The sequence below is a fragment of the Musa acuminata genome, chromosome BXJ3-6, assembly GCF_036884655.1.
Source record: "Musa acuminata AAA Group cultivar baxijiao chromosome BXJ3-6, Cavendish_Baxijiao_AAA, whole genome shotgun sequence".
Taxonomy (NCBI): domain Eukaryota; kingdom Viridiplantae; phylum Streptophyta; class Magnoliopsida; order Zingiberales; family Musaceae; genus Musa; species Musa acuminata.
Window position 1 is genome coordinate 11,611,666 of NC_088354.1, and position 26,894 is coordinate 11,638,559.

A 26,894-nucleotide genomic window follows, 5' to 3' on the forward strand; every position below is an offset into this window, starting at 1 on the left:
GGAGTAGGGCATGGGGGTTTTCTGGGCAAAAGATAGTTTTGTCCCTCGGAATTTGAGAAATTTCAGTTTCTGTCTTTTATCCAAATTACTAAAATACCCCTATGAATTCAGAAATTTCCTATATCCCTGATTTCACAAAATACTAATTAATTAAAAGATTTAGTTGATTATTATTTTTATCATTATCTAGTAGTCCTACATGATAATGATTAATTATACATGTGATGTATGATGTGTGGACGGGTGATCATGGACCGTATGATGTGTGTACTTGTGATTATTATTATTGAGATCTGCGAGCCTCCATTATATTTCTCGTTTATTGTCGGGCCTGCGTGCCTATGATTAAGTTGTAATCACAAGAGGAGGCGCAGCGGGAGCGTTGATGCGATAGCGGGACCCACGAGACGAACGATCGCGATGCATGAAGATGCATCAAGATGTCGACGGAACCAACGAGGACGAGATAGACGATCACAGGGCATGGAGATGTACCGTTGCACACATAGATCTTGATGTGAGTGATTAGGCCTACTGGCTCGGGCCTAATCACATTAGGTTGTGGTTCATGATCATCTGGTGTGATTGCTTATATACATACTAGATATGTATATATATTTGCATGCGATGTAGATATATATTAAATATGTATATGTGTGACATGTCATATTAGGAGACCAAATCATAGAAACATCTCTCTCGATAATATTAAGTCGATAAACGTGAGGCAATTAGATTGACCCACATGGCCTTCCATCGTTATAAGTAGGAATCGATTTCCGGTGTAGGTTGAGTTGGTCGAGTCCCTCGAGACTCACCTATATCGTGATTCGCTATCTTGCTTATGACATAGAGATGTCACCGGTGACCTGAGGACATGGTATGCTTGGTCGAGTCCCTCGATGGTATATTATCAAATCAGACTCATCTTGTAACGAAGGTGTTGACTTACCCGAGCATCATGGTTGGTCGAGTCCCTCGAGGCCATGGTGATTCGGAGGTCGAACAGGACGGGAATCACAAGGAGTTGTGATCGGCAAGAGTTGCCTACCTTTTAGGCTTAGTGTGATTGGTCGAGTCCCTCGAGGTTACACTAAGACGCTGATTAGATCCTGATCCCCACTAGAAGTCTGCCGGAGACTTCCGTTTCATGTGCTGAGGGTGTCGCGTGACTCGTTAGTAAAATAGTGGGAGCTCTGTAACTTGAGAATTGTTCTCACAACGGAGAAAATCGTGTACGTCCTTGATACAATAATGCCTACGCCCGAAGAAGGGGCAAGCGAGGATGAGATCGCTCGCTACGTGAAGTACATTGATGACTCCACTCTTGCTCAGTGTTATATGTTGGGCTCTATGACTCCTGAGTTACAGAGACAACATGAAAAGATGGATGCCAGATCCATTCTCCTACATGTCCGCAAATTGTTTGAGGAACAGGGAAGGACTCAGCGATATGAGATATCCAACAGCCTCTTTCGCGCTAGGATGACTGAGGGGACACCGGTTCAGAACCATGTCCTAAAGATGATTGAGTGGATAGAGAAACTCACAGGTCTAGGAATGGTCCTAGAGGATAACTTGTGTGTGGACATTATGCTTCAGTCCCTACCAGATTCCTTTTCACAGTTCATAATGAATTTTAATATGAACAAGCTTGAGGTGACTCTCCCAGAGCTCCTCAATATGTTGAGGGAGGTAGAGAGTACTATTAAGAAAGAGAAGCCAGTTCTCTACACTGGTGAGAACAGAAAGAAAAGGAAAGTAGAAAGGTCCATAAGAAGGGAAAGGGCAAGGGTAGACCAGGTAAAGCAAATGTTGCTAAGAAAGACCCAGCAAAGGACAAAGGCCAGTGCTTCCACTGTGGTAAAGATGGGCACTGGAAGAGGAACTGCAAAGAGTACCTTGCAGAAAGGGCAAAATAAAAGCTTGATGAAGCTTCAGGTACATTCATGATCAATCTCCAATTGTTAGATTTTTGTGATAGTGCATTGGTATTGGATACCAGTATTGCTTATCACATCTATAATTTATTGTAAATTCTAACAAAGCCGAGGGGAGATTGGCGAGAGGAATATTGCATAAAGATTTATTTATGCTAGACACTACTCCACATATCATGAATGTAAATGTGTCCAAGAGGAAACGAGCGAGATGAACAGTGCATACCTGTGGCATTGTAAGTTAGGTCACATCCATCAAAGAAGGATTCAAAAGTTGCTAAATGATGGATATCTAGATCCATTCGACTATGTGTCATATGCAACTTGCAAATCCACTAACAAAGTCGTTGTCTCAGATTGTCTTTGAGCATCATAGGGGTCTAATGGGGATCAAACACATAAGTGATTGGCTTTAGGTCAAGTGGGAGATTGCTAGTCATAGATGCCCAGCAAGCCAATCACGTGAGTGGTGGCACGTGTGACTTGATACAGAATCTTTTTGCTTATTATATTTTGGCATATATCACTTTATAACTATATATATATATATATATATATATATATATATATATATATATATATATATATATATATATATATATATATATATATATTGTGATGTCCTTGGATTTGTGCAATGAGAATCGGATCGTGATGAGATCACGATAATGAGATCAATTCACCTTTAAACACATATCCTAAATAATCCCGGTCATAGGTTACTCGAGAGGGACATCGTGATAACCGGACAGACTGGTGTGTTGTATACCCGTCCATATGATGGATGCAGCTGGTCTCATAATTGCTCATGTAGGGACACTAGGGATACAGTACAGGTGCTCATTGGAGAATGAGTTCACTGATTGATCCGCTTACGGAATGCTAGATTGTTGATGATGCCTTATTGTCAGACAGTGATTCCGTAGTCCTAGTGGTATATCTGGTCCTTAGACTTGAGACACCAAGGATGTCCTGTATGAGTGCTCCACTCTTTGATACTAGACTTATAGGTTTGGTTGTCTCAGATCTAGTATAGCTGGTCATTGTGAGTGGTAGTCGACCTTACGAGGGCTATTTAGTGTCGATAGAGGATCATCCACTCTCGACGTCATGAGAGGAATGTCCCCTATGTTCTTGCTCAGAAAAATCCCTAGCAATGGTCATTCGGGTTGAGAGAGAAAGAGTTCTCCGGGAGAATCCGATTAGAGCGAGACTCGAGTAGAAACCGTATGGGTCTGACAGCACCATGCTCGATATACGGTCTCTGGGATATTAGATGGATGAGGGACTATAGGTATACGATAACCGAGGATAGATAGGTCCAATGGATTGGATTACCCTGTATCGTCTGGGGACTACGACGTAGTGGCCTAGTACATCTGTAGTCGATGAGTCAAGTGAATTATTACAGAGATAATAATTCACTGAGTTAGAAGGAGTTCTGATAGGTATGACTCATGGCCGGCTCGATATTGGGCCTAGAGGGTCACCCACATATGGTAGGCATTGCGATGAGTAGAGGTTCGGATATGAGATATCCGACGGAGCCCTTGTCTTATTGGATGCAGATCCAATACCCACTAGGGGAGGACCCATTAGGGTTTGACAGGGGACCTCTATAAATAGGAGGGATTTAGAGCCTCATATGCTAGAGCTTTTGCTTGCCTCTCCTATTCTCCTCCCCCTCTCCACCTCAGAGTAGGCATGGAGTTTTGAGGAGCGTCGTCGCAACCCTACTATGTGGATCACCGCTAGAGAGGGGAACGCTTGACCTCCTTCACCATCTCCTAAGGATCTGCAAGGAAATAGGGATATACGATCTCCCTAGGTAACACAATCTACTATATACGTAGTTTTAAGTTTCGCAGATTTTGCGCACCAATCTTCGCACGATGACGAACATCTCTTTGAGAATAAGGGATTTTGTTTTCTTGATCTTCCGCTACGCATCTGATGTCGCCCCCCATGATTTCCCAACAAGATCTCCATCCAACTACCTAAGCTTCTTAGATTAATAGGATTCTACCCAATAATCTCTTGGTTCTTATTGGATCTCATAAAAAAGATAGGTGCTCCTGCGGATATCTCATATCTGAACTTCTACTCATCGTAACGCCTATCATAGTAACCCTCTACCTAATATCGAGCTGGTCATGAGTTATATCTATTAGAACTCCTTCCGGTTCAGTGAATTATTATTTTCATAATAATTCACTCGACTCATCGACTACGGATATATTAGGCCATTATGCCGTAGTCTTCAAACGATATAAGAGAATCTAATCATTTGGACATATCGATCCTAAATTATCGTGTATCTATAGTCTCTCATTTATCTAATATCCCAAAGATCATATACCAGCTATGACGCTGTCAGGACCATACGATTTTTACTCAAGTCTCGCTCTAATCGGATTCTCCCGAAGGACTTATTCTCTCTCAATTCGAATGACCTTAGTCAAGGATTTGTCAAGCAAGAATACATGGAAAAATTTTCTCCTAATTCCAAGAGCAGATGATCCTCTATCGACACTTAATAGTCCTCGTAAGGTTGGCTGCCACTCCTAATAACCGGCTATGCTATATTTGAAACTTTCAAGCCTATAAGTCTAGTATCAAAGAGTGAAGTACTCATACAAGAAATCATTGGTGTCTCAAGTCTAAGAACCAGATACACCACTGGATTATGAAATCATTGTTTGACAATAAGGCATCATCATCCATCCAGCATCCCGTGAGCGGATTAATCAGTGAACTCATTCTATAATGAGCACTTGTATTGCATCCCTAGTGTTCTCACATGAGCATGTATGAGGCCAACCACCTCTATTATATGGATAAGTATATAATACATCAATCTGTCCGGTTATCTCGATGTCCATCTCGAGTAACCTATGATCGAGATTTTTTAGGGTATACGTTTAAAGGCAAATCAGTCTCATTATCATGATCTCATCATGATCCGATTTCTATTACACAGATCCATAGACATCATAATATATACATACAATAAGTATTAAAATGAGAAAATACCATAATAATAATAAGTAAAAAGATTGTGTGTCATGTCACACGTGTCATTACTCATGTGATTAGCTTGTAGGACACCTATGACTAGCACGATTCGTCTTTAAATACATACCTTAAATAATCCTAGTCATAGATTGCTCGATAAAGACATCGAGATAACCGGATAAATTGGTGTATTGTATACATGTTCATATAATGAAGGTGATCGATCTCATGGTTGCTCATATGGACACTAGGAATAAGTGTAGGTAATCATTAGAGAATAAGTTCATTGATCGATCCGCTCACAGAATGTTGGATGGTTGATGATACCTTATTGTCAAACAATGAATCCTATTAGGAATAAGTCGGCACTAAGAGGGGGGGGTGAATTAGTACAACAGATAAAATCACGTCGGTTCGAAAAATTCATTTTGATTAAACCTATTTCGTAAAGATGCTTAAATAGAAAGCATACGAAAGAGTATAGCAAGTAAGGAAGTTTACAGTTGAAGTAAATTGCTCAAAAGAAATTATAGTTATAGTGGTTCGATCGTTGTGACCTACATCCATTCTTGATTCCTCTTCTGTCGAGGCCACCGACATCGACTAATGGTCTTCCTTCAATAGGCGAAGACCAACTACCCTTTTACACCTCTCTTCTCCTTTTCACAAGTTTAGGAGATAACCTTTTACAAGCACACACTCCTCTCTAAACAGAATTCTAAGTTTAAGCTAGAGGAAGAGATCTCTCAAGTAATTTATACATCATATTCTCACTTTTAAGTTATTTGTGCTTATATGTGTTAATCAGAGATGAGAGGATATTTAGAGGCCTCAAGTGGATTCAAACTTGGAACCTAAAAATATTTCATCCCGGGTCCTCCGAGTACCGGCGATACCACCACCAATGCTGGCGGTACCACCGTCAATGCTGGTGGTACCACCGCTAGTGCTTTCTGACACTGAGCGGTACCACCGCCTAGCACCCTATCACTGGGCGGTACCACTACCTGACAGCCTCGGAGACTAAGTCTGGGCGATACCACCGCCCAGACTGGCAGTACCACCGCCTGACATAGTCTCAAAGACTATGCCACGACGATTTCACCCTGTTTGAGCCTTTCACTTGGCCCAACACAGCCCATACATGAGCCCAACTAGCCCCTAATTAGGTTGGCCCAATTTCGATCTCAATTATGTGCTAGCTACGAGTTCTAAGACATACACTAAGCAAATCTGGTCCGGTTAGTCTTGGTTTCTTCTAACAAACTTTCGGCGATCTTTCGACAAACTTTCGACAATCTCTCGGCAATGTTCCAGCGGACTCCCGGTAAGCTCCTGGACTTCATAACAATCTTCTTGATGATTTTCGATGAGCTTCTTCGGCAAGCTCCTAGACTTCTTGGTCAATTTTAGTAGAACTTCCGATGATCGTCCGTATTTCTGATGAACTCTCGAACTTCCAACGAATCTCATTCTCGACTCTAGGACTTCAGTTTGCTTTATGCCTTGATTGCTATCGTAGTTAATCCTGCACAATTAAAACCTATTTTGATCTAGATAATTATTACAAAGCTTGAATTATGTTGTCCGACATGTCATTAGTTCATTGGCGCTTCGTCCAAATATTTGGCACATCGTCCTCTCTTGCGGGCTATTGCCCAATCGACTAGTTGACCTCCGCAACTCCGATATCCTTGGCATAATTTTCGCTCTTCTTGGCCTGATGCTCGAACTTATGGCCCGAAACCTTCTACCGATATGTCGATTGATCCTCTGGCTCGACGTCCAATCTTCTGATATGTTCCATTCTGGCTCAATATGATTCTTCCTGCTTTTAATTATCTCTCCCTGATCGAAGCTTCCTGCGTCACTTAAAACGCAGATCAAATTATAAATACTATTAATTGGTTTTATCGTCAAAATCTAATATTCAACAATTCCGTCGTCCTAGTGATGTATCTGGTCCTTAGACTTGAGATACTAAGGATGTCCTATATGCGCACTCTACTTTTTGATATCAAACTTATAGGTCTAGAAATTTTAGATCTAGTATAATTATTCAACGGGAATGGTAACCAATCTTACGAGGGTAATTGAGTATCGATAGAGGATCATCTTCTCTCAGTGTCATGAGAGGAATATCTCATATATTCTTGTTTAGGCAAATCCCTAGGCAGTGTTATCCGGATTGAGGGAGAAAGAGTTCTCCGAGAGAATTTGATTAGAGCGAGACTCGAATAGATATTGTATGAGCTTGATAGTACCATGCCCGGAATATAGTCTTTGAGATATTAGATGGATGAGGGACTATAGATACACGGTAACTGAGGACAGATATGTTTAAAGGATTGGATTCCTCAGTATCGTTTGAGGACTGCAGTGTAGTGGCCTAGTATGTTCGTAGTCGATAAATCGAGTAAATTATTATAGAGATAATAATTTATTGAGCCAGAAGAAGTTTTGACCGGTATGACTCTTGGCCAACTTGATATTGAACCTAGAGGGTCACACACATATGGTAGGTGTTGCGACGATTAGATGTTTGAATATGAGATATTCGCTAGAGCCCCTATCTTATTGGATATCAAATAAGTTTCTAAATTATTATATCCTATGTATGAGATTGAATAAGAGTCAATGAGAGATTATTGGGTAAAGATCTACTAATTTAAGAGGCTTAGATAGTTGAATGAAGATCTAGTACCCAATAGGATATGATCTATTAGGGTTAAGTTGATAGGAGATCTCTATAAATTAGAGGGAACCAAAGGGCCATAGGCTCGATCCCTTTTAGTTGACACCTCCTGTTCTCCTCTCCCCCTCTCCTCCTCAGCCAATAGCTCTTGTTTATAGCGTATGAACTGCAAGAAGGCCGACTCCTTCTTAATCCCATGGTGCGCATAAATAGGAGATGCGTAGCGATTTGTAGAGCATATTAATAGTCTCTACTATGAGGATCACTGCTAGAGAGGAGGAGAATTGATCTTTTTCATCCTCTCTCATAAATCTGTAGAATTTCAGGGATATACGATTTCCCTATGTAACACATATCTCTTAACACATGCGATTTTTTTATTTTACGAGTTTTTGCGCATCAATCTTCACACGATGATAAGAAACTATTTTATGTAAAAATTTAGAATTTTTATTTTCTATCCTTTCACTGTCATGCTTTCCCAGACTTCCCAATACTTTACGGCTAGAGCGGACAAATAGGAAGTAAGTTGAATATTTGTAACAAACATTATAGCATAGGATTGACGTCATGATAATATGGAGTCTGCAAACAAAAATTTCCAATTGTGACAACCCTTACAAAAAAAAAATGTATTTGAGGAAAAATTTGAGACCCACCTTCAATGTATCGGTGCATATGCAAAAGAAGTAACACAACTTGTAAAGTCAGTCGCTAGGCCAAGCAATAATTAGTTAGAATTTGATTAGACCATAAAAAGCCAACTATATAGGTTGAAGCCATAAATAACTGAGTCAAAGATAAATAAACCCATCGAGAGTGGTGGGTATCTATTGTCGAGTTTAAGTAACAACCACTTCAACTCTTTCATAAGAGGAGAAGGTTTTCCTTACCATCACTAAGGGTGGTGATAGTATCGATGACGAAGAGGTTGGCATCCAAAATGTAGTCCACCAGCGAGGTGACGAAGGAGATGAGGTCTTTAGGGCCGACGTTGCCACCGAGGCATTCCAGGGTGGCTTCTGCCGCTTCGAGGTAGTCGGCGTAGACGGAGAGGACCAGCATGGAGGAGGTGATGTACTGGGTGTTTCCCCACGGCTGAAACCACAGCATTCCGCCGGGGCTCATCCGCACGTTGGTGTCCCTCGCCTTCTGCAGTACGGAGCAGACGAACATGTCGACGTTCTCCTTGTACGCTGCCCAGGGATTGTCGTTCTGCAGTTTGCCGCGCAAGATGAACTGTAGATAGCATTAGCGCTTGCAGGTGAACGTGAGGTATGTGAGAGGCGATACCTTTGAGACCAGGAGCTGGACGCCGAAGAACTTGTCGTCCCAGGAGAACATACTGCGCACGCCGCCGTTGTTTCCTGAGGACAAGATGTCCAAGCAGGACTCGTTGCCGGTGGCGCGGAAGAGCCACATAGCAGCTCAAGCTATCTCATCCTGTTGCAAGGGAGATCCCGAGTTAATGCGAGCTATCAGTGTTTGGTTCCTCAAGGGTTATGAGGGGCTTACATCGTCTTCGCTGCAGGAGTAGAACTGTCCAGCGGGTGTCCCTGTCATCGCCTGTGTTATCCTTAGGCCGTCGATTGATGAGTCGGCTCGACTCGATCCAACGCCAAAGTGTAGGTCCTTCTTGGGGAGTTAACAATGGGAACTATCATGGAGAGGTAGCGTAGGGCACGAGCATAGATAACTTTCCGCCTATGAAGGAGGTGGATTGATCTTAGGAAGACGAACTGTCTTGCTCGTGGGAGTTGTCATGCAATGCCTACTCAGTTGCACCGGGGATCCTGCACGGCAAGTCAATGTCAGGGAAGTCTTGACGAGGAAGGTGGGGTAGGCGAGCCATGCCACTAGCCATTGATGTGGGAGCGTGACCCTTTTAGCGAGGAATGGTTCTTGCGAGCTCATTTTAGGAAGTTAAACGCAAGGATCGCAGGTTGATCTCTTATCGGCAACTAAAAGGGGTTGGTGGAAGCTCCCATATTTTTGCTTTTGCTTAGGTGGTCTGCTCGGCCCAAGTGACGAGATGAGCCAGGATTGGAGTCGTCGATCTTGTTGGACGTGCGAGGGGTGGTCATGTCCTCCGGCCTCTGCCAGGACTCGTGGTCGGAACTGCCCTCGCCGACCTCGACGTAGAGGACATTGCGCTGGGGGTGGGCACGGATGAGTTAGTCGGTGCCCAACCGGATAGCGGCCAGTGTGTTCTGGAACTCTTTCTTCGCCACGAGGCGGGCGTCGAACTCGAACGCCCCCAAGGTGAGTATGGTTATGACGTAGGCCATCGGGAACCCAAACTTCACGTTGTCCCCGGCGTCGTAGTATCCTCCGGTGAGATCAACCTGTTCCACATTGATCCGCCAAACCTCTAAAACCTGAGAAGAGTATGTGATACGAAGGGCTACGGAGAGGGACTCACACGGTTATCCTTGCCGTCGTTGAGAGCAGAGTCGCCATGCCAGGTCACTCGCTGGCCGGGTGGAAGCTTCGCCGACCTCTGGGCTTGGAAGAAGAGCAATGACTTGGTGAGAGCCAATCCATAGTCAATCGCAGCGCCGGTCTACCGTAGGAGAAGGGAATCAGCGCAAGCAGAAGCTAGGTCCTTGCGGCCATTCTATCGCTGTGTGCTCGTTGTTGTTGAGACGACTCAGCCATAGGTATATACGGAGGAGGGAGGAAGGAGAAGCAGAGTTATCCCATGCATGGGTGAATGGAGGAGATCAAGGTATGGATTGAGAGGACAAAAATGCTGATTTCAACTACATAAATAAAGAGTGAAATATATCAGCAAACATGATCTTAGTATTGGCTCCATGAAGCTTCTAGGATTGAGTGTATCACTCATATACATTGTCAACTACATCAGTTGGCAAATCTCATCGGAAAATTTAGGATCAACTAGAAGCCAACATACAAAAATCTGAACCATTGGCTCCATGGAGCTTCTGATTTCATATCATCACAAGAAGAATGGAACTCACCTTGATAAACAAGCATGCATGCCTTTATAATAACCTTTATGAAAATTATGGAACCTCCATAACAATGACTATATTATCATTCACTCTGGAAAATTTGGTTCACCAACAGATGCTTCTTTATTTCGGAGAGTTGACTGACCAGAAGACATTATTACAACAATGAATCAGTAGGAAAACAAAAGCGCAGCAAAAATAGCTAGTGACAAATAGATGAATCACACCCTCTACTAGTTCAGCTACTTGTAAAAGAGAAATTATGTACATTATTGCAATTATCCATCAAGTAAATAGAATATATGCTCTTTCTAACCCCCCCTGGGTGGCCTTGATATCATGCATCAGATCCGTTCTTCCTGATCCATTATTCTGCTGATAGGTAACGCTGACTAAGTTCATACTTTCTAGCTTAGGCCAGAACGTAGTGCCAGGCGAGGTCATCTCTAGTCTGCTTTCCATAACATATGGCCAAAAGCACACAGAATCAGTACTTATGTTGGGTTCATGTTTGTAACAGGAAGAGCTACTTTGATATAATATGTGATGTTGCAGATTGAAGAGTGTATCAAGACATCTTACTCAAAAACCATCTGGTTCAAGAACAAATGCTAAGGCAACAGGCAAAGTTGATCGATGATAATCTCAAGAGAAAAATACTTGTTGCCCCATGAATAACAAGAAAATGAATACTTGCACTTTGTTTGGCTATAGACTAGATAAGTAACAGTTGATCAATAAAGATAAATCATGTAAACTCTATTGCAAGTTATTACAAGGTAAGCCCCTATACCAGCAATTCTCGAACCGTGATGGCCCTAGGTTAACTACCAGTGCTAAAATACAGGGGTAAGGACTATTTCTGCAAGCATATAGCTTACCAGGTTTCAAGCTGCTGGCCAGAAGGATTCACTTATCAATTTCTTCAGGAATGATGGCCTTTCCTAAAGACACCAGTTGCATCTCTGCCCTCCATATCTGAAATTTCAATGTGGAAGATGGATACACATAAGAAGCAAGACAAACCAGAAACATCAGAGAATTGAGGAAAATAAAGTTTTTAAGTTGGAAACAGTTACCATGTAGCGAAATTCAACACGGATATGAGGCACGTTTGTTTTATGGATATCATTTCCTTCAGGACCTCTCTTATAGTAGCTTTTTCCAATCCAATGCGACTAGAAGAAATTGGATGACAATATCAAAAATGAATTTTCTGACAATAGATGACTTGATAAATTATCATGTACAGCAAGCAAAGGCATTATAATTAATAAAGATGACAATAAATGACATGTTTAAACAGAAAAGATATGCAGTGATATGACTTTGTAAAGGCAGACTGCAAGAAAAACAGATAAATGCAAGCACCTGGGGTTGCATGATTGACATGATTACCATTCACACAACTCAGAAAGCATAATATATAATAGGGCTTATTTGATCTAGTAGCAGCAGCCAAAACATAATGGCAAACACTAAAAAATCAGAAAAATCCAATTTCATCCACGAAAAAATCCACTAGCCATTTCAGCTTGCAACAACAGCATCTGCTGTATGTTTGGCACAATCATTTGATATTGCCTAACCTAAAGTACATACCTTGAGAGCATGTGAAAAACCAGACTGTAAAACTGAATTCCTAGCAATTTCACATAAATCACATGAACTTAGCTTCCAAACCTGTAAAATCAACAAGTAAACCATCAATAAAGAATAGCAAGGACAGAGTAAGTGTGGAAAGGGAGGGGGACACAAGGGGAGAGAGAGAGAGAGAGAGAGAGAGAGAGAGAGAGAGAGAGCAGATTAGATGAAGATTACTGAGGCTGCAATGCTGTACTCCTCCACCAAAGGTTCCTTTGTTAGGTGGATTTGCAGAGGATCATCCGTTGAAAGTGAAACATTTAGACCTCGAAGGAAGAATATCGGGAATGGGTTTCGATGATAATCAAGAAATAAGGAGTTGTTGCTCAAAGGAGACATTGCCAAACCAATCTGATGACATATTAGTCAAGTCACATATTAGTTTGTGGAATATAAAGAAAAATGAAGACACGACATCACAAGGAATCATCGATGATATATGCACAATAAAACAAGTCTAAGCTCCAAACAAGGAACACAGCGTTTGTTACCTGAGCAAGATAATACAAATACTGAAGAACAGGCGACTTTCTTAGGTTGATCCCATGAGCAATATTATTTGCACAAAGAAAAGTTGCAGCAAGGTGGTCAATGTCACCAGCCTGTGGATAACTAATGCCACTGAAAACATGCAACATATATGACTATGAAATGAAAATGATCTTTCCAAATATTACCTCTCCACAATGGGGTCGAAACTTGATAGTTGTCATGCCCTTTGACTCACGGAGCTGACACATGTCAATGGCATTTAGAACTTACTCAAGATCATCACAGATCTCTATAGAATTAAAACATGATTAATATCTAAAGCATAATCAGATACCAATTTAGTTGTATATGGATATTGACGGTAAAATACATGGAGGCTTTGGGTAATGATGCATTAAACTAATATCCCTTTGAATTGAGTGAGGAGAAGAACTACCTTATTGAGTGTGTACAGGTTGGCATGACAGTAGTACACATAGTACGAGAATGCAGGATTGAAAACATTAGTCCACTGTTCTGGTGTTGGCATGTGTTTTGTTGGCCGTCTTTCTGGTTTGCTTTCATCATCCACCAAATCCAACCCCACAACCTGATAGACATAGTAGCAATGACAAATAATCTTATGCAGGTCCAGAAACTATAATTAGATGGACTAATAGCATTAGAGAAGAACACAACTTCAGAAAGGGCAAGATGAAAAGGCAAAAAATATATGGATCTCACTAGCAGATGAAGTTTACAGTAGGGAATTTTTAGGATACCTTCATTCTTTAGGTTAAAGAAATGTATGATATGCTCTTATGCATAACAGATTCAATGAAAACGACCCTAGTAAACCATCAGTGATTGATAGGGAAACAAATTATTTGCATGCAAAACCCTAATGGGCTTTTTTTTGTAATTTTAATTCAAAGTAGAAATTTCAAGTGAGGCTCTCACCTGGAACAAGTAAAAGAACAGGAACAGCAACAAAGTCTTAACGCCCAATTGTTTGGCATGAGCTATATGGATCATCACTGGTTAATTGGTTGTGTGACAATGACAACTCAATCACAAAAAGCTATGGTGTATATCCACAGAAGGAAGCACAAGAAGTAGAAAAGCTGCAAGGAGATACGTAAAATGATGGCCCAGTTCACCAAGTTCCCGCCAATCCAAACAAATATATCCGGAATCAAACAGACATGAGCTCTAAAAGAAGCAAGGAGTACACTCTTCATAGAAAGTCTACAGCACCCAAAGTGCAGGTCAAATCACCAGAGGAAGAACTAATCAACATGGAAGACACACTAATAATATTGTTAGCTGATAACCAAGAAAATTATTTCAGTACTCTTACATGCTACCAGTTACATCAGTAGTAAAGAATTTAGTCATGACTATCAACTCATTCCCAAATTTCCTAGCACTGACTTCATACATTTAGCACCACTTAAATTAATTGGTGATTTAGCAGGATAACTAAAAAAATACCTGATCAGGTAATTCACACACATTCAAGTACCCAATAAACACATGCATTTGGTGTTGGCATATGAGAAACAAAAGCAAATAGAAACAAGCACATGTTTAAATGGACCAAAGGGAAAGCTGATAACCATATGCCCTGATCAAATTTATTCAGCATACATGCCTCTAACAAACATTTCACTATTTCAGTCCTTTATTATATGATAGTTAACTATGAAAAACAAAAGTTTAAACTGAATAGGAAACTGATGGTTTCTAGAGGATGAAAGATTTTAAGAAGGAATATGTGTTCATAAATATCAGCTAGCATGACTTCCTCAGAAACAAGGGATTTCAAGGGAACTGGCCGAGTAGTTTCTAATTCCAAGCTTTTCCATCCACCATACAAATGTTTATAACTAGGGTTGGTTATATGAACTCAATCCGCCAAGTCCAATTAGTAAACAAAAAATCATGTCAGGAAGCATGAATCGTTCCGATCAAAATGAAATGATTGAAAGTCATGCTACCAATATATTGCATGCAAAAAGTATCTACTTATGACATCAGAAAATCAAATAAATTTCTAATTTCTCATAACTCAGGACTAAGGAATTGTTAACAATGTGGTGGATTTTTGTCAATCAAGCAGACAAAATGGATTGCAAGATTTTTTTTTTTTTTAAATGTCATCTTAAAGAACATTAAATTTACGTCAATCCGCCTACTTCTGTTTGTTATTACATGAAAGCCAAGTTAGAAACATAAGAATTAATTATGGAAAGGCAAACCAGACAAGTGGATGGACATGCAGATAAAGCTTAGACTACAAATAAACAAATAGGATAAAGAGATACCTGTTTCAAGAAAACATGCAGCTGAGGGTGTGAATCTGGGTCTACTGTGACCTCAAAAAGAGGAAGGAAAATATTGTCAAGCATGTTCTGGAAAGATGTAACTATGCCCATTTCCTTGTATATGTTATATAAACGTGGAAGCTGCAAGGATAAATGGTGCTAGTCAAACCAACTTCAAGTAGATAATTTTTGGAAGGAATCAAACAATAATATTGACTACTTAAATGTGAAAACCGTAACTCTGTGAATTTGATCAAAGAAGGTTGCTTTAAGAAGTACTATCAAAGAAGAATTTAGACAGTCTGAATTAATTTTCCTAGCTTTAAGTTATATGCAAAATATCGCCATCTTAATGACTTGACTATGGAATGCGACAAGCAACACTTTAGAGGCCTTCTGAATATGAATGACAGATTTTTGTCCACCCAGCATTTTTTAATCCGAAGTCATGTAAAAAAGGATATTTTTGGTGTGACTTCAAGATGAGATTATGGAATTCAAAGATAGGAATATTTTTTGACTGAAGGCCCAAAATGCTCTCAAGCCCAGATTTCACCCAGAATTGTTTAATAAACTTACAGTAGAATCTGAAGGTCAACCACCATGAAGTAAAAGCTAGTTCATCAAGTAGTTCTTTGGCAAGGTCGCTCAGACAAAAGTGTGCTCAGGATAATTTCTAATTCATAGGACATTGAAGGTATCAACATCAAATTTCTACACACTCTGATGCGCATGGTTAATTACCCAGAAATAAAAAATTATTTTCTAGAAAAGGATTCCTTCTTCAACAAAAGCAAAAAATCAGTAGCAAAGAAGCAAAGTCTAAAAGATGACTAATTTTATTACTGTCAAATAGCAATGTTCAAAATTTACCTAGACAATATAGTTCCATCATGCAACCCACCATCAATGTTTTACATAATAGTCAGTACTCCGTGGTTCAGATATTCATCAGTGCAAAAACTCTCAAAGGTTTTCATGTGCAGTTATCTAATGAATATCAACTAACATGCATAGTAACAACTACATGATGACTATGATGTTTCTCGGTATCAAAGCACAGGGAAAAAGAAAGACAAACGAGATATCTCAGCTTAGTATTTAGGTAATGTTAGCCAATAATGGAGCTATACAAAGTAACACCTTGGTGCAGATATCGTGCAGTCATGAACAAGATCACTTTGGAAGTCGATCATAATTACTACATAATGCTCAAACGAAAGATGGACAGAATAAGGTAGATAAAGTATCTTAATTTCACAAGAGGGCAAAACATAAAGCAATATACACATCACACAACCGAAACCAAGGAAACAAGAAGTTATGACCATAGAAGGAATTGAAGGCTACGCACTTGAATGAAAAAGAAAACAAGCAAAACAAGGCGAGACTGATGAAAATACCTGAATCAGCCAAACAACATTTTCACTGTACAATTCATTATTCACTATCCAACTTGCTAGTTGATCCCACTCACTTTGTTTTCTTCCGTATATTGATACCCTATATTCAGCCATCTGACAAAGATAGACAGATATTTAAGCTATCTAATAAAAAAGTGATTTGAGGATAGAAACTCCAATAGAAAATTCTGATTTATAATAAGAGACATTACAATAAAATTTTGGAAGATTTTTATAAATGAAATATTACGTATTTAATAAAAGGTATCTTCAACATAGTCCCACCTTATTAAATATTACCTATTTAATAAATGGAAGATTTTTATATAATAAAAGGTATCTTCAACATAGTCTACTAATGATGTAATGCTCCAATGGTCCCACCTTGGCAATGAATAATTGGTTGGGTCCATATAAAATTTGATAGGCTTACTACCAATAACCCTGACTTAAAACATTTTGGGCCACAAAACTAAGAGCCAATCTATTCAAGTTATTAGGATAGTTGGTCTATCAAGCCATCTCAGATAATGTGCATAAAAGCCGAGATCGCCCATCAGATGTGGATTAGTGAAACCAATAGGAAAAGGTGATATCAGTTGCCAATGCAACAGGTACATCACCATGTGGGGTCACTATTGGTGCTATGCATTGCACATGGGATATTGGGTTAGGCCTCTGGCATTGAGTCACTTACAATGACGCTAAGCCTTTGGATATAGAGATAAATCTTGTAAATCCCACAACTTCAAATTAGTATTGGTAGCTACAGAATTTGCATTGTGGGCCACATGACTAATCGCCCATTCTTCTCAAGTAATAGTAATACAGCTAGTAAGTCTATCAGATGGAAGCATGATAAGGATGCAAAAGAAATCAAGTATTTGGCATTTGAATATTATAAAACCAAATAACAAAAACAGATCTTTTATGTGTCAACAAGTATTTATGCTAAATGCATTTGATTACAATAAAGGCTGCCAGGTAACTAGAAATTGTGGCCACTGTTTGTTGGAGATAAGGTTTATATTGTTCTGATCGTCACCAGTTTGCAATTTAACTAAGTATTAAACTTCCACAATGTTGTAGTTGTGCATATCCAAGTTCCTCCAAACTATTCACCAAAATACTGAACTTAAAGCTTTGTTTCGAGCAGGGTTCACTGTACCACAGTATACTGTCTAGTATGAGCGGTATGTACTAGTCTGATAGGGATCGGCATGGACGGTACATACTAGTCCGATAGGGACCAGTACGCAAATCACATTGTATCGGGTGGTATATACTAAAAGGATTTGTATCGCCTGATACAGGCCTATAACAGTCAGTAACAGTCGAATTTCTACCGTTACCAACAAACAGGTCAGATATGTCAAATCAATTTGAAAGGGTTTTTAAACTCTTTCCTCCCCCTCTTTCAACCTATTTCACTCTCTCAATCTCTTTCTCTCATTCTCACATTTGCACTCTCTTAAAACTTCATAAAGTTGCGACGTGAACAGCAATGCCTCGATCAATGATGGCATTCAGCAACTCGCTCAATCCGGGGACATGGCAACGACGTGAACAACAGTGCCTCGATCAACGATGGCGGTGACGTCGGGGAGTCGACAGTCCCATTTACACAGTTTGAGAGTGGTACATGGAATAAGAAGCAGCATTTTACGCATGTCACCTAAGATTCAAATCATGGAGCTCAACGTCATAGTTGGTCATTCTTCTCTGCGCAACAGTAAGATGATCGATTTTATGATACGAAGCAACAAATCAATGGCAAAAGTAGAAGTTCTAACATTCTCCATGCTCTACACAAATACATACCATAATTATACTTACCACGGGAGTCGTCTCAAACAAGTGTGGTTTAAGACAATTAGACTACGATCATCACCATATTGACGTACTAATGGTATACGGTGTACCAGTATACTATGTCCTGGGATCAATTTCAGGATTGGGCTCGACTAACATAGCAAATTGATATACAGATACATAGGATTGAGGACCCCGATCCACCACCCATGGAGTCTCGTCGTTCTTCTTGGTAGTAGAACCAGGTATATCCATCGATCGATTACTTGATTCATTTAAATCTTAAAGTTTAAGTTGTTTAACAAATAATCTAATAATTTAAATCATTTCTTTGTAGATAATTTAATATCAATGGAAGGACGGTTCGGAACGTACCACAAAGCTACTCCTTAAAATCTAAAAAAGATATGTGACATTATTCTTTTCTAATTTAGATCATTTTTGCTAAAAGTATACTAAATTTATATTTATTTTCAACTTAAAAACCCTAATCTAACTTTTTTATATTTTTTAAGAAATTTTGGAGCTATTTTTTATCATTTTTTCTTGTCGTTGGTACACCTCACCATAACGACACAGTTCGCCGTATCAACACATTGTATGTCGATACGGAGCGATATGTACTGTACCGTCGACCGACCAATACATTGGTTCGGACCAATAAGACGAACCTTATTTTAAGTACAAAAGGTCACCAAGTATTAAACTTCCACTATAGTTGTACTTGTGCATATCCAAATTCCAACTCTTCACCAAAATACTGAACTGAAAGCTTTTTTTCAAGTACGAAAGGTCACCAATTCTTGGCATTATTGCTAATTAAATAGTAATAGTTCAGATCATACAAATCAAGCATGCTTCACAGATTAAAGTCTATACAAGCACAATTCCATGTTGGTTCTATATTTGTACTTGACTGAGAATTCAGAAAAACTAAAAGAATGGTCAAGAATTCTACTGTTAGCTTAAATTGTAGATCCTTACTAAAAACGAAGAACCACACTCATAAAATGTCAATGGATAAGTTGTCTATTAACCTGCATAAAGAAATCCATCTTGAACTACTGCTAAATCTAGACAAGATATTATAGACATTCAATGACAGCCTTGAAGTAATAGATCTCATGCTTTCAAGGAAGAGAGTCAATCCATTGACCTTTATATCTTGCATTGGCGGAAGCTTCGTGCACTGATTTCACTTCTTTTTTCAAGAGATTACCCTAAATGTGGTTATTGTGCAGCCAAACGATATGAATAGACACAGATATGAAGACACATGGACATTAATGTCAGATCTATATTAATTTAAAAAACCAGCAAATAAAATCACATGAAACCAAGTAGCAAGATCTTTGAAGGCCTATGAAAGGATGATACCTGGTATTTACTTGCAGCAAGATCAGTAAAAACTTCCTTTGTCAGCTCGGCAAGGAAGCGACCTAATAAAATCGAAAATATGACAAAAAAGTAAGCAACACTTGCAGCTCTAGCATCTGGACAAAAGGTTCCTCAAGGTGACTAAAACGAAAATGAGCAAATATGCCAATCTCAATTATCTCTTGTATGGAACAACCGTTTAAGATCATCAAACAAGCTATAGTCAGAAGACAGTTTCAATTACCAAAGGCATAATGAATGCAACATTTGAAAGTTGAAGCATGACATCAAGATTAGATACTATTCACAAAACCAAATGGAGCTAAATAACTAGACAATTTTGCTAGGGCCATACCTTTTTTTATCTATAAATGAGTCACTTGATTTAGAATGTGCAAACTGAAGGTGGATGGCCACAGGACAAAACAGAAATTAAAACATGCCAGATAGATCCTTTGGTGACCAGCGTACACTGATCAATTGGATGACATAAGATATTTTAATTTACTCTGAAATTTCCAAATTTTCATAGCAAGAAAAAGTTTCTATTCTAAGAGAGTTGTGAAGTGAGAAATAGAACAGAGACAATGAGCACAGGAATTTCTCTGGAACATGTCCATAGCATACTAGAATATAATGTTCATGAAGCACTTTTAAGTACCTTAAAGAAAAGAAAGCTTAACATCACCCTCAGCCAAGGACATTCAATCTACAAAGTGTAGGAGAGGCTACAACATACATTTGAGTGATATTGAAGAAACCATTTCTTTATATGTAGAAAGAGTGGCTCACAAAAACAGTGGTGGTGTTCGGTGACATACCAGCAACTTAAAGAATCACCAGAAAACTCACAGATATATTCGAAACATTAAAATGTACAAACAGGACCAAAGCCACACATGGTTAATAAGTGAAATGCATACCTTGTATGAGATTGTCCTGCTTCAAAAAGATCTCCCTCAGCCTACTCTGGCCACATGGATTGTACTTGAGGTTGAACTTGTCAAAACGATGGAAGGTACTCTTGTCTGCATGGACATCTAGAAGATCAACATTTAGGTCATACCTGTTCATAAGCAGATGAGTTAAAAATGTGAATCTAGAAAACTGACAAAAGTTCCTGCATATATGTATTTGAGACAAGTTCCATCACCCAGTTAAGTCCAAACTCTCGAAAACCTCTTTCAATGTCAGATATGTCCCATCTCTGAAAATTACGACCTAGAAAAGCATCCAAGTGAGGGTTCAATTTCAACTAAATAGAAAAACACATAATTACTCAGACACCATAAAAAGAAACTTAAATAGTCTAACCTCATCAGGCTCCTTCCTCAACTTTGACTTTATAAATCTGAGCAGATGCTTCTGGTTCATGCATGCAGAGTGATGAACATGAGTGTCGACCTTCCTGACATTGTAAAAATCACGATGCGGTGCACTTTTCTGGGCAAGGAATTCTCTATCCGCATTGAGCATTAAATGAAGATTAAATTTCTGCAGATTGCCAACCAGGATAGATGCCACATCTTAGCTGCTATTGTGCAAATAAAAATAATATACCAATTATATCCAATCATCACATGTTTATCTAGCAGAAAATAAATTGATCAAAGAATATATACACAAAAAGTGACAAAAGAAACTACTTGCTCAAGAAGAACCAGACGACGATGGCATAAGGTTCTAATATTTCCTGCAGCAATTACTCGAAGAAGATGATGCAAGTCTGTAAAAAAGGTTGTAGCATCAGCTACAGGGAAAAGTCTTCTATCCATTGCTGAGAGGGAAAAGAAAATGAGTTAGACTCAACACAACTGAAGATGTGGATAAACAACAAAGAAAACAGATTTAGTCGAAGCAGATGTCTCACAATATTTACTCGCATAAACATGCACTACTCCATCTACCATTCGAAACACATGCTACAAAAAGAATCATTCAGGAAATTAGAAGAAAAAACGCATAGAGAATATCACTTCAAAGTTAAATCAGAGAATATTAGGTAAAGAAAGAAGATAATGATCAAGACTCACATCTGATTTCTGTTCAGGAGTGTAGGCGAATGGACTAGGATTAGGCTTTGGTGTACTAGGGTCAGTTATGACTTCTTTCTCCCATGGAGCAATCTCCTCTCTGAAGACATAACGTTCCCGAAGATCAAGACAATTCTGGAGAATTTTATAGACCTCAACTTCATCAGGAGATGGTTTCTCTGAAATCACAACAATGATAAGAGAATTCAATCAGCTAAAGAAACTTAAGGACATAAGTTGAGCTTTAGTTATTATATAATGGACGTCTTTGTAATTTTTTTAGCTTCAATGATATATGTTCAAAAACCTTTCTGTTCAGAGAATAACATAACAAGTTGGAAGGGCTATGGTAGCAGCAATTATGAACTTCTTCCCAGAAACTTAGCCTAAAGAATAAGCAGCATGCTATTCATGCTAATGAAAAATAAGGTTTAATTTATCAGTTCAATCAGCAAACAAGCATGGCGGTTTCATTTGATCCTAGTTTTAAAACATCCTTAATATCACACAAAATAAGCCATGGTGAAAACAACATAGAAGGAACTAGGGACCTGAGTAGAATAAATTCATACAACATAACTACCATTAACAAGGGGTCATACCATTTGGTGTAATCCTCAATCTGACAAAAGTTTCTTGTTCAGGTTCTTTTCTAAGAATATCAGCTGCTACTGGGTCATGCTGCGCACCATGCAGATTACCAGATACACTGTGAGATCGAATGATGGTAGATGCAGATAATGATTTCTGATCCCCATTGTCAGTGATATGATCAGGCAATGCTTGAAACAAGTCCTTATTCTCTGGGCCCTTTGACAAATACATTCCATGTAAATCAGATTTGACCACCTGGGTCTCCATTATCAAATATGCCTTAAAGAAAATCATTATGACATCAAAGACAAGAAAAAAGAACCAAAATTACTAGCAACATATCAGGACTGTATATGATGAAATATAACAATAACAAACACTTCTAAGCTTCTAGCAAATAAACATAAAGCAATCCATGGTACTAAAATTCAAAGAAAACCTCAGAATTTAGATATCAAATTATTAAGATCACCTTGTGGAAATGGCCTGTGTCCTCATATACTCTGACCACAACAAAATAAATTAATAAAGAATTATGTAACTGATGCAGAGGAAAAACATTGAGTTAAAGAATCATGGCATACGAAGCACAAGCCAGGACAGAGAACAAAGCATATTCTTTACTATTATACAGTTTCTTTCTCCTTCATATTACTAATATCCTTCTAAGATATCTTAAGGAATATGAAGGGAAACAATCCCGTCAATTCTGCTTGCATCTTCCGTAGCTGATCCCAATTATAATCCTGTGACTTTGCTGAAAATTCATTTCTTTTGAACAAGTATTTTTCTTAAACATATCTGCCATGTCCCCCCATTTATCCTTGTAAAACTTATATAGTATGACCAAATTTTGTAAATTAATATTATTTTAAGTTTTTGACCACAGTGCATGGCGCTCCTATATAATTGAAATATGAAAAAATGTTATATGATTAAGCTATAAATTTTATTTAGATGCCTATGAAGACCTAGTCTTCAGTCAAGATTCATGATATCTTCTACTCCTTGCCACTGCCTAACCCATTGATTGCCCACGGATGACATGTTTGTGTCTTCCCACTCATACTGATTTGTGAGGGACAAAAAAGTAAATGAGGTTTTAATTCCTTTATGTTGTTTTCTAGATCCCCATAATAAAAGAAAAATCAAGAAAATCTATTGTTGTGTTGGATTCAGCTTTTCATTAGGAATCTTTCATTTTTTAATGTTAGTACCCAGTTAATTCTCATGCATCATGCCACGACTTCAGTATGACTTCACTGTCTTAGAGAACTTTTCATTTTATACTATTGACCTCAAGAAATGTATTTTTAAGTATTCAAATAACATTTCCACAAAATAAGCAAATAAGTGAAACAGGTAAGTTGTCTCCAAAAAATGCTGAAACCACCGCTCATTTGTCCCCAAAAAGATGTGTCAACGTCAGCCCTACATAATGACAGCAAGATAAGGGAAGGAATAATTGAAAATGCTATCTGAGACAGTGAGACTAAATGTTACTTTATATATATGCCACAGAATACAACATTATGTCTTTTTGTCAACAATGAACAAAGAAATGAACTTACCATGTCCCCATTTGTATGCAAACAGGTATTAGCAAGGATCGGATCATTTGGCAGAATATCATCTTCATCAGATCCCTCTTGGCTCCCAAAGGCACTAGCAACAGGAGACTTAGGAGAAGTTGGTCTGATACCACCTCTTTTGTTGAAACTTGCATGGACACATTGCTTATTACCTGACACATCATGAAAACCAATGTCATTCCATGCATTATAACAGCCCACAAGAAAGTCATGCAGCCATTCACTTGCATAATTTCTTTCTACATGTGCTAAACCATAGACATATAAAATTGATGACACGTCTATAAGATTGTCCTTTAATACCCCCAAAAAGAGTTAAACTAAGTAACATGTGATGCGTACTTGAAAGCCTATGATTTCAGTCTATATCAAGATTCAATGACAATTTGGTGCAAATTTATTAGTGATATAACTTCTGACAAATATGTCAGTTATCCATCTATTCCCATGAAGTGCAAATGTATCTAAATGCTACATACCTCAAAGATATTGGCCCAGAATACAAAGTAGTGACATCCTTTGGTTATCAAACAGATACCAGAAAAGATGATTCATTAGAAAATATGTCAATGAATAAAGGACTTATCACTTCGATTAACACTAGATATAATAAATAGAAGGTACTTTTACCATACAAGAACAAAGCTAAAGATATAACAAAAACAACCAGTCTTTTTCAAACAAGAAAATCTATTTATAGTTTGGGAAGTAAAAACCAGATTGACAACAATTAAATGATCTAGCCGATGTTTTGGAAAGCATATCTAGGTTCATTCCATATAAACATATTTCTGTAGTCAACTAATATCTAGTCCTGAAATGGACATTTCCTGTCTCATTATAGGAAAAAAATTATACATATACTATTTATCAAGAATATGTCTATCTTCAATTTTATTGGTGAATATGCCTTCGTTCAATCCATCCATTGCACATAAAAACATGAAGATTTGGAACACAAAGTTACTCCTCGATCAACTAACATTGACATGTCCTGAAATGATTACATCTTTTACCACTTATAAGGATTCAACTAGCAAACTTCATCGATCCCGGTCACTACGAGGGGCCAGAGAACGGTGATCCATATATACCTTCCGGAACCGTCTGCAGACGAGGTAACCCGGGGGGAATCGGAAAACTTGGGAGAACATCCTCATCCTCATTCACAACGGGCCGTCGCCTCGTAATCGGCTCATCATCATCCCCCTCCTCTTCTTCCTCCTCACCATCCAAAACAGCCGCCGCCATCACATCCGGCAGCGACAACGAGCCTGCGCCGCGGCGGTAGTACCCAGGCCCCTTTCTTCGGCCGCCGCGGCGCGACGAGGGACCCCGCTTAAGGCCGCCGTCCCGATCCCGGTCCACGGCGCGGGCGAGCTCGAGGAGCTGTGCTAGGGTTTTGCGGTGGACGTAGTAGGCGGAGACGGCGACGAAGGATGCTCCGAAGAGCGCCGCCATCGCAAGGTGGAGCGCGTAGGCGTTCATGGCCTCGCCTTCGCCAAAGATCCCCCGAAACGAAGCCAAGAAGTGGTAATGGGAGATGAGGGCTCGCTCTACTAATTAGCTCTAATTACTGTATGGATATACATATATATAGAGGTCGAAGAGGAGAGGAGTGGGGAGAACAGAAAGAGCAGCGGGGCCCATCCAAACCTCGCTCATCCCTCTCCCACCGTTGGTGTAGGTTTTGCGTGCGGCATAATAAAGTTGCTTGATACACATTACGTACATTAGCAATGTTATAGGATCTGCTAATGTTATGTTTATATGGCACATGGAATGTTTCAGTCATGTCATGCACACGCAGATACCGATGTTTGATTCGGTACATTTGTCTTCTTGCTTCATTCGTGATGATTCTACCACGTTAACATGACATGTCGGTGCTCCATCTCGACCGTCCACGTTTCGATCATGATGCAACACAACTTAGCTGATCCTCGGCACGTACCGACCCACGAATGCGTCGTTTCGCTCCCATCGCTTCCTCGTTCGGAAGCGAAGTGACGAGTTCACGGGTCACCTGTAAAGGTTCTGCTCGATAAACCTGAGAAGAGAAGATGGAGGAGGGCGGTGGACGGAGCAGAGACAGTCGAAGCATCGAGTTCATATCAATCCGCCATGGCTATGGGATGTGGAGCTTTGCTGTCCTTTTGTGAGATTTCTATTATAGTATTAAATGAACTCATGAAGAACAATGTCGTTTCTGATATGAAAAGCTGTTGTTGAGCTGTTCTCAAGCCTGAAGAAGTCATGGAGTTCTCATGCTTGATAATAATCTTTTCACTCGATATTGTGCACACATCAAATACATGAGCAATATTGATACCTCCAATAAGTATTGCCTGGATTTATAGTACGGATGTCTCGTCCCATAGCATAATCTCCATTTTGGGATCTCGATGTTGATCCTTGTATTAAAAAATAATTAGAATAGGAAGTTTTGGTCATGTTAAATGTAAAATGTCTTGGGTGAATACATTATGCGTAGACGAGATGCACATCATGTCGGACGTATCTAATATTAAACGTAGACACGAGGGATGCTTAGAGAGTATCGATTGCATCATGTAGAAGGAGATGTTTTGGTCATGTTAAACGTATAATGTCTTCGGTGAATGTCTCATGCATAAACAAGATACACTAATCATGCCAAACATATTTGAATTTTTTTTTTGTCATGGACAAAAAAACTAACATGTAAGAGAGATGCTTTGAAAATGTTTTTGAATGGACGCATCACATATAAGAAAGATAATTTTGGATTACGTTGGATACTTCAGATTTTTTTTTTTTTTTTTTCGAAGGAGGCATGCATAAGAGGAATGCTTTTGATGCCTCAAATATATTTTTTACTATAGGTGGATACATAACATACAAAGAGATATTTTAGTCGCATTGGGCACGACAAATATTTATTTATCTTGGGTGGACGAATCACGTGCATTAAGACACTTTGGGACACATCAAATATTTTAGATTTTTTTTATCTTGAGATAATTCTTCACAT

The 26,894-nt window shown here is 39.1% G+C and overlaps 2 protein-coding genes across 4 annotated transcripts; both read right to left on the reverse strand.

Moving 5' to 3' along the window:
• Positions 1-8,517: 8,517 nt before the first annotated feature.
• On the reverse strand, positions 8,518-9,072 carry LOC135641339 (endoglucanase 13-like). Its single transcript, XM_065156700.1, has 2 exons — positions 8,944-9,072; positions 8,518-8,865 (listed from the first exon to the last, which is right to left on the reverse strand). The coding sequence occupies exons 1-2, from the start codon at positions 9,070-9,072 to the stop codon at positions 8,518-8,520; spliced, it is 477 nt and encodes a 158-aa protein (XP_065012772.1).
• A 1,655-nt stretch (positions 9,073-10,727) lies between these two features.
• Positions 10,728-25,457, reverse strand: LOC135583888 (probable AMP deaminase). 3 transcript variants are annotated; one of them, XM_065154009.1, is made up of 20 exons: positions 24,976-25,457; positions 23,861-24,033; positions 22,298-22,505; positions 21,696-21,874; positions 21,533-21,584; positions 21,309-21,439; positions 20,977-21,156; positions 20,816-20,883; positions 20,586-20,728; positions 19,663-19,724; positions 16,474-16,587; positions 15,071-15,211; positions 13,201-13,353; positions 12,950-13,003; positions 12,764-12,874; positions 12,450-12,623; positions 12,231-12,311; positions 11,708-11,806; positions 11,510-11,606; positions 10,728-11,079 (listed from the first exon to the last, which is right to left on the reverse strand). In XM_065154009.1, the coding sequence occupies exons 1-19, from the start codon at positions 25,367-25,369 to the stop codon at positions 11,538-11,540; spliced, it is 2,586 nt and encodes an 861-aa protein (XP_065010081.1). In that variant the 5' UTR covers positions 25,370-25,457; the 3' UTR covers positions 10,728-11,079; positions 11,510-11,537. The 3 variants fall into 3 exon arrangements, 2 of the variants coding, with proteins under 2 accessions (XP_065010081.1, XP_065010080.1); XM_065154008.1 differs by having other exon boundaries at positions 10,940-11,079; positions 22,298-22,568; XR_010497113.1 differs by lacking the exons at positions 10,728-11,079; positions 11,510-11,606; positions 11,708-11,806; positions 12,231-12,311; positions 12,450-12,623 and having other exon boundaries at positions 12,850-12,874; positions 12,950-13,053; positions 22,298-22,568.
• Positions 25,458-26,894: the final 1,437 nt, after the last annotated feature.

What these genes read in the sequence shown, in the direction of transcription:
- LOC135641339 (XM_065156700.1), bottom strand. Translation starts at nt 9,072, where the DNA reads ATGTGGCTCTTCCGCGCCACCGGCAACGAGTCCTGCTTGGACATCTTG. An exon ending in TCCAGCTCCTGGTCTCAAAG is followed by an intron (nt 8,866 to 8,943) that starts GTATCGCCTCTC and finishes GGCAAACTGCAG; the next exon opens with AACGACAATCCCTGGGCAGC.
- LOC135583888 (XM_065154008.1), bottom strand. Translation starts at nt 25,369, where the DNA reads ATGAACGCCTACGCGCTCCACCTTGCGATGGCGGCGCTCTTCGGAGCA. An exon ending in AGTACAGCATTGCAGCCTCA is followed by an intron (nt 12,312 to 12,449) that starts GTAATCTTCATC and finishes TTGATTTTACAG; the next exon opens with GTTTGGAAGCTAAGTTCATG. An exon ending in GTGTTGAATTTCGCTACATG is followed by an intron (nt 11,607 to 11,707) that starts GTAACTGTTTCC and finishes TTGAAATTTCAG; the next exon opens with ATATGGAGGGCAGAGATGCA.